Source organism: Oncorhynchus kisutch, linkage group LG10 (genome assembly GCF_002021735.2).
Source record: "Oncorhynchus kisutch isolate 150728-3 linkage group LG10, Okis_V2, whole genome shotgun sequence".
Taxonomy (NCBI): Eukaryota; Metazoa; Chordata; class Actinopteri; order Salmoniformes; family Salmonidae; genus Oncorhynchus; species Oncorhynchus kisutch.
This window is the reverse complement of record NC_034183.2, coordinates 64,556,745-64,564,298: the sequence shown is the minus strand read 5'-3', so window position 1 is coordinate 64,564,298 and position 7,554 is coordinate 64,556,745. Positions and strand designations below refer to the sequence as shown.

The 7,554-nt window shown below is 40.8% G+C and overlaps 1 protein-coding gene across 2 annotated transcripts; it reads right to left on the bottom strand.

Annotated features, from left to right (window-relative positions):
• Positions 1 to 612: 612 nt before the first annotated feature.
• LOC109893566 (transcription factor 20) lies at positions 613 to 7,527 on the bottom strand. Of its 2 annotated transcripts, none has more exons than XM_031834707.1 (6): positions 7,409 to 7,527; positions 4,474 to 6,519; positions 4,139 to 4,232; positions 3,997 to 4,046; positions 3,646 to 3,717; positions 613 to 1,932 (listed from the first exon to the last, which is right to left on the bottom strand). In XM_031834707.1, the coding sequence occupies exons 2-5, from the start codon at positions 6,514 to 6,516 to the stop codon at positions 3,676 to 3,678; spliced, it is 2,229 nt and encodes a 742-aa protein (XP_031690567.1). In that variant the 5' UTR covers positions 6,517 to 6,519; positions 7,409 to 7,527; the 3' UTR covers positions 613 to 1,932; positions 3,646 to 3,675. The 2 variants fall into 2 exon arrangements, with proteins under 2 accessions (XP_031690567.1, XP_031690566.1); XM_031834706.1 differs by having other exon boundaries at positions 7,133 to 7,509.
• Positions 7,528 to 7,554: the final 27 nt, after the last annotated feature.

Here is a 7,554-nt window from a genome sequence, read left to right as displayed (position 1 = left end):
GAAACACAACAGCTGTTTGAATATTCTCTGTGAAATTGGCTGCTTAAAATGCAGAGGTTTGCTCAGTTAAACCCTCTTCCTGGAGACAAAGCCACAGCTCTCTCACACAGGATTGGGATGCCTGTCTATTTTAGCAGGTGGGAACACGGTTATATTCTAGGTTCAACAAGGTGAGATATGCTCTGTGAGCACCACCCACCAGGTCAGGATGACACCCAGTTAAAAGTGAGGCAGACACGCGCAGTAAAACATTGAGAGCAGATTATTCCTGATAACAGAGGTAGAGGAATAGAAGAAAAGGTCACAGAAGGCGTCTAAACAGTTTGAGGAAGAATTATTCATACAAGGAGAGGGTGAATGGTTCAACATGACAGTAGCAGTCTAGAATAGGGCAGTTATCGACAATTACTGTACTTACATAAAGAGAACAGCACGGATACATCCAGACTTCCCTTTGTTGAATGCAACACAAGTTCAACATATGTTCAAGCATTTTTATACAGAATATCTTAACCTAACCTGTCCCACTGAATCACGGCTACTGAATCATGGATACCTCTAATAAAAGAGATGAATTATGATAAAAATGATCACATCTTAAAACAGTTGACGTACACAGGAATGTCAGCTTTTATTCAAACAGGTGACAAAAAGGCAACAGTTGCAAGCTGTTACAGACAATTCATTCCATGTGTTAGCCATCTCTTCCTCACACATATGTAAGACTGGAACACCCATACATTTCCTTAATGGACTGCATTAACAGAACCCAGTATAAAATGATAATCTCTGGAGCCAATGATATCAGGTCAAATTCAAAATCACTTCACACTGGGCACAGACGTCAATGCAACATCTATTCCACAGTGGTTCAACGTAATTTTATTGAAATGACGTGGAAACAATGTTGATTCAACCAGTGTGTGCCCAGTGGGTTGAATGTATCAACCTTTGCAAACTTTGTGCAAAACAGACATTGTACCTTTTCCTCATTGAGCAGCACTACCACCATGTCAGCTGAACATTACATAAATAAATATGCACAACATGATTAAATCATAAATAGAAAATAAATATGTCTTTATGACTGAATTTAGATAGGAAGCCCAATTCTGATATTTCTTTTAACTAAAATGGTCTTTTGACCAATCAGATCTGAACTAGATCTGATGCGAAAAGATCTGAAGTGATTGGTCAAAAGACCAATTAGTGGAAAAAATATCCGAATTGGGATGTCTGTGTAAGCGCAGCCATAGAAGCCTTTCTGGAGATCCATCACTTCCTCTGTTGCCTTTTAGTTCCGAATGATTACTAAAGCATACCACCAGGATAATCTGAGATGCAAAAATCCTTATAGTAACGTACAGAAATCTGAATTTCAAAGTAGCAATCTTGCAAAACAAGTCATATTATCAGGGGAGTGACTGGTTGGCCTTTCAATCACTCTTAATTAGGATGAATACTGAACTCAACTATTGTCCTCTCAAGGTTCCTATTAAATAAAGGTTCCTATCAAATAAGGAAACTATAGCAAGTCTGTCACACATTGTGAACACAAAAACATGTCAATCGTCAATTCAGTATTAAAAGGTAAAAAGACCAAACATAGATATAAAACTTCAACAAAATAAAACATTTTGGTCTTTCAACAAAGCAAACAGCACAACAATCCTGGCAACACAACTCTCAAGCTTCCACAGTGGAGACGGGCCAAAAAGACTACAGCCACCTGCAGGCAGACACACAATAAGAGCATTTGGCTTCACTGGTACAATCAATTCAGAACCATTAATAATACTAAAGTAACATGGACTCAATGTAAACATTCAAGAGATAAAAGAAAACATGAATAGAATGTTGCAGTTCTTCCACAGCCTCTTATCTGGGGTGAAGGAGAGTATCTATCCGATGGCTGCTGCCAATGGGGTTTAGCTGTCAGGGAAACACAAGGGAACAGTGATACTGTTATAGAATTGGACAAAAATAATCAGTTGCTCAAGTTTACAGTACACTTATATAGTAGCTAGGGTCACACACTGAAATAGACATGGGTGTGAAAGTACATACTTTCTGCACCACATTCACTCATTTATCTCTTGCGAAGCCAGAGATAAAAATATATATTTTTACAACTGCAGAGAAAATCAAATCAGTTTCAACATGGTAGGCTATGAATGTTAACCCAGAAGCCCTTGCAGCAGATTGAGGATATTCTTTTAGCACAGTTGGCAAATCAGTGTCATTGCTTTTTCACACCTTGTCCTGCCAGGGTCCCAATCACTAGGTAGGTTCTCATGTTCCACACAGCTCATCTCACTGAGGTAAGGTCTGCCTGCACTCATCAACAGCAGGCTGTACCTCTAAACCTTCCTGTTAGGATTCTTAAATGGAATTCAAACCTCTTTAAACTTCAAAGTAATCATCATGGCTTTTCTGCCATTTCTGTGCACAATCCCTGTCAAACGGACACTGTAGATTGTGTGTGTGATCCTTAATCAACTAATAATCCAAATTGAATTTGGAATCCTCTAGAGCAGGGGATGACAGGTTTGAATCCCCGAGCCAACTAGGTGAAAAATCTTTCAATGTTTTCCCCTTGAGCAAGGCACTTAACCCTAATTGCTCCTGTTAGTCGCTCTGGATAAGAGCGTCTGCTAAATGACTAAAATGTAAATGTTAATGTTCCCAAACATTTTAGCTTTGCGATCCACCTTAAGTGTTTGAGCTGTGAAACATATACACAGACAGAACAAGTCAAAAATACAGTATAAAAATAATAAGTAAAAAAATCTAATCTGGCAGTGGAGAGAAACATTTTACGTTTTGAAGCTAATTTCCAGCAATTCTACACATTTTGCTGTGAAGTTTAAATAAAATGTTGCTTTATAAAGAAAATGTTGTTCTGCAATTGTATACATGTTGCAATGGATCTGGGAGAAAATGTGGCAGATCTTATTAAGCACATTTCCTGCAATTCTACACATTTTGACAGATTAGTGCTGTATTCCTATGCTCAAACATTATAACAAAATCAATGGGGCCTGGTTGTCTAGCTCAAAGATAAGATTATAGGCTATTATTTACAAATATGTAGGTCCATTATATTTTCTACATATTTTCTATTTGGTTTTAATAATTTAAATTCACACAAATAATTTTTTTATCCCAAAAATGTATCATCAATTTTTAAAAACATTTTTTACAAAAATCCAATGGACAAAAAATGTAATCCCACGACCCACCGGGACCCCAGCCACAACCCACAAGTGGGTCCCGACCCAGTTTGGGAACAACGTGCTCCAGAGGATCATTAGCACGAACTTGTTTGAGTTTGATGTCACTTTGAACAATAGTCAAATCCTACCCTAAGTCCTGTTTTAAACATACTGTGGGTAAAGATGCTCAATTTATTTGTGGAGAAAACAATTAAATCAACACAGTCTTAGGGAAGCCTAGCTGTCCCAAACACTAAAACAAGCTCTAACATGATGCACAATCACAGATCTCTCAGATGACTAAATACCGTCCTGTTTACAAATAAACCCGGAGCTCTTCCAAAGGACACACATCTATAGTTAGTACATTTTAAACCGTCTGGTCTCACATGATGAATGTAACATGTCAAGGGCATAGAAAATCACATACCTTCCATGGTGTCCAATTCCTTCTCTCCTGTCATCTGTTGTCTGGCATGTTCACACCTCTGAATGATTTATTCTGGAAAGGACAAGAGTGCAATATTTCAGAAACACTGCGCTAATAGCCTAGATCTCAGATCAAAAAGTAATGATCTTTAGGCAACCCTATATTTTAAGGGTCCATAATAAACCATTTATAAGGCATTTACAAACCGTTTGCTCACCATTTATTAATCATTACACCTACATTTGTAAATGTTAGTAAGATAGCTATTCACAAATGTACATATATTTCCTTAAACATCCTGTGTTTTGTTATTTTACCAGGTACTGCTGGAATGACAATTGTCACATCTACCTTGTGCTTTGGACATCTCATGGAGAAGTTTTCCTCGTTAAGCACACAGCCTGCAAAGATAGATAGAAAATAAAACATTTAGTCAACACAATGTTTCTTCATTGACATAATTGTACATAGGCAGAGCAGGACAGCTTCCCACCTGACTGAGCTGCACAGCAGTAGTGGTACTTATTGGGGCACCCTTTCTGGAAGCAGCCCATGGTTGCACCTGCTGCGTGGCATGTTGAACACACCTGGAAAAGAAAGGACATGTAAAAAAGCATGTTTGCATAAAGCTGTATTTGAGAGGCCAAGGAAACAGTGAAGGAGTAAGGCACTGTGTGTTACCTAGTCACAAGCATAATGGTCCTCTGTCTATCTGAGCTGCTTCAGTTTGACCTTATTCAGTTATGTTCTCATCTATGTTGCACTCGAGATACGCAAGTACAAATGCACATTATCTCAAACAAAGAGGTATCGTTGAATTTGACTCACTGTTTCTTGGGCGAACCGAACAGCCTCCTCCAAGCCGTAGAGCTTTCCTTTAACCAAGAAAACACCCGTGGACCATATGCCACAGTCCTCGTGGATCCAGCATTCATTGGTGTTGTGGGGCACCACAGGCAGACTGTGGCCGTCCATCACGCAGCCATTTGTTCTGAGCTTTTTGGCTGAAGGCAATGTGGAGCTTTCACTATCACTGACTGTGATGCAGCAGTCATCAACTACAGCCTCTACTCTAGGCACATTGCTCAGTTCATGTAACCCATTCTCCCCTACCTGACCACATAGGCCTATCTTACAATCTACAGACAGTTCACTGTCCTTGTATTCTTCCCTCTGGGCCTGCTGTTTGCCCTGTTCCTCCAAAGCAGGTTCAGTTGGATAGTAAGGTCCGTGTAGGTCCCCTAGGCCTACAGCATTAGCAGACCCACCACACAGGCAGCACACCATTAGGGGCTGACACTTACTCTTTGAGCTGAGGCGACCCAGACGATAACAAGACGTTTTAGGAACGACACCAGACAAAGACCCAGTTGGTTGTTGTTGCTGTCCTTTGTTCCGCCTCACATCCTTCTCCTCCTGCTGATCGTTGATCACTGTACAAGCAGAGTACTCCCTCTGCTCCATGTGCACAAAAGGGCAAAAGTCCTCTGATTTACTGGCCCTTTTGTCCTGTTTGTAGTTTGCATATTTCAGCTTGATTTCTGCCTCTTCATGGGAGAACATGGAGGATGAGCCGGCTTGTTTGTGTTTCTCCCTCCTCCGTTTTGTTTTACTTGCTGCTGCTTTTCTACTACTTGAGGCCTGCTTTGCTGGGCTTCTCTGGTGGGTTTTCTGCTTGGTTCCTGACCTTTTGCTCCAGGATGAGGAGGGCTTTGTCCACTCCTGTTGGTTGTCTTCCACATGTGTTGCCTTGGTCCTTGACTCTGTAGCAGGTGATGATCCTCTCTGTGGCCTTCTAAAGGAACGTAGGCTCTCAGAGGGGTCCTGTCGAACTGTCCGACGGTCCACATCAGAGTCATCAGATTCTACGACACACCTGTACAGGTAGACAGTTGGCTGTAACCAAGACTCATCCTCTGAACTAGATGACTTCTCTTTTGAGTCCATTGTGTCGCCAGAATGTTCCTTGGGTAATACTCTACTTGAGTTTTTGGTATGTAATTTTGAATGATGGCGATTGACATTGTTGATGAGATTCTGAGAGCTGACCCCAGGCTGTATTGTTCTAGGATGTGGAGAAAGGATTTTTTTTACAACATTACTAGCTTCACCTGTCAGACTTTTCTCATTTTGAACATCAACAGGTAAACTGTGAATCTTTTTCTTTTCATTGGTGATGGGAACTTCAATGACATCACTATCATCACTTGAGATATCCACAGGAGACCTGACATATTTCCCATACACAGCGGCTAATTCCGACAGGTTAAGAACAGGTTTTGCATTCACTGACATCTCCTCTGTGCTTTCAGATGAATCCTCTGAATATGTATTGTCAGGACTGGGGGAACTCAGTGTCTGGGGCAGTAGAAAACAACCTTTAGCTTCACCCAAAGAGACAGCGCCAGGGGATGGAGAATCCACTAAGGGACTAACAGATCCCCTGTCTAAATAGTCCTGAGGTGAGGGTGCTTCCTTAGAACTGGAAACAAGCAAAATGACATCAGAGTCACTCTGACTCTCGTCTCCCTCAATACTTTCAGAAATGGGGCTCTCTGCATTTAGGCTCTCTGTAGGGTGTGGCTCGTACAACCCTGAGTCCCGTAAGCTTCTGTCCATACCATTATGTAAAAGGGGGGAGCGAACACAAGTCCTAGTCCCGTAGGAAAGTCTGACACCTGTGTCTGTTAGTGTTTTCTCAGAGAGGAGCTGCATGCAGGGCATGGACACATGGTCATCAGTGATGCTGTGCCAGCTGGGCTTCTTCATTAGGTCCAGAACCTCTGTGGTCCTGGGATTCAGATGACTCTTCCCACATCTCTTTGAGAGATCCAAAGCCATAGGATGAGGGTCTTGAGACGACAGCTCCATAACCTTAAGACAAATACAGTCACAAAGACGGTTTATCCCATAGGTTCTTCAGTAGGCAAACTTCAAACCTAGCCTATATAGGTAGGATTTCAAAAGCAGCTTTTCTACACAATAGCTACAGACGTAGGATTTTACTTTGAGGCAGTTTGCTACAGCAGGAACATTATCATGAAGCAACAGGAAATGTGAATTATTAGCTATGTGGATTGGTTTTGTAGGGATTGGTACGTTTTTGATTAGGGCAAATCATGTCAAGACATTTTAAAGCTAAATTACAAACTTTAGAAGCCTTTTAAAACCTTGAATACAGTATTAAGTTTGTGTTTCCTGCCGTGCAGGAAATTTCTCAGCAACAAAGGGTGTTCAAGTTAAGATCCTACATCTGTACTATTAATGCATCACTATAACAACAATTTATCGTTAAACCAAGCATTAATATTATTATTGATGATTATTAATTTGCAACTCGTGACAGCAAATTCAGTCTACAAAATGTAAGGTCGCATTGCGTGATACCATTTCGAGATAGAATCCATTTCTGAAATATTATTTCTTTCTAACGTCGTTACTAGAGAAAAATGGGAGCTGCCCGTTCAACGTAGTACCGGTTACCTACCCTTCGTCGTTCCTTGCTGCAGGTGAGTGCACTGATTACGATAGCTGGCTAGTGGCTAGCTAGCTACTTGCATCCAGGCCTTTGTAAACAGTGTGTAAACAAAGCCGAAATATAACCACAGCTAACGTTAGCCAGCGACTGTGTTGACAACCCGACTTTAGCTAGCTAGCTGGAGTTAGCTCGCTATTCATCCATAATAAACATGCGTTATAAACAAACATGTTGCCGAGGACCCATTATATTGGAAAATAGTTGTAAATAAACTATTTTACCTACCTTATAGAAATTAATAAAGTAAGCTGAAGGGGTGCTCCCTTTCCAAAAAGAGCATCTCGTAGTTTACTTGCATTGGTAAAGAACTCAGTTGGCAGCTTGTGGTAAACGGGCAATGCATTATGGGAGATGAGAGTTTTGTCAGTTTC

Coding starts and splice junctions, on each gene's coding strand:
- LOC109893566 (XM_031834707.1), bottom strand. CDS start 6,516: ATGGAGCTGTCGTCTCAAGACCCTCATCCTATGGCTTTGGATCTCTCA. Junction 4,233..4,473: donor TTCGGTTCGCCCAAGAAACA/GTGAGTCAAATT, acceptor TTTCTTTTCCAG/GTGTGTTCAACATGCCACGC. Junction 4,047..4,138: donor CTGCTGTGCAGCTCAGTCAG/GTGGGAAGCTGT, acceptor CTATCTTTGCAG/GCTGTGTGCTTAACGAGGAA.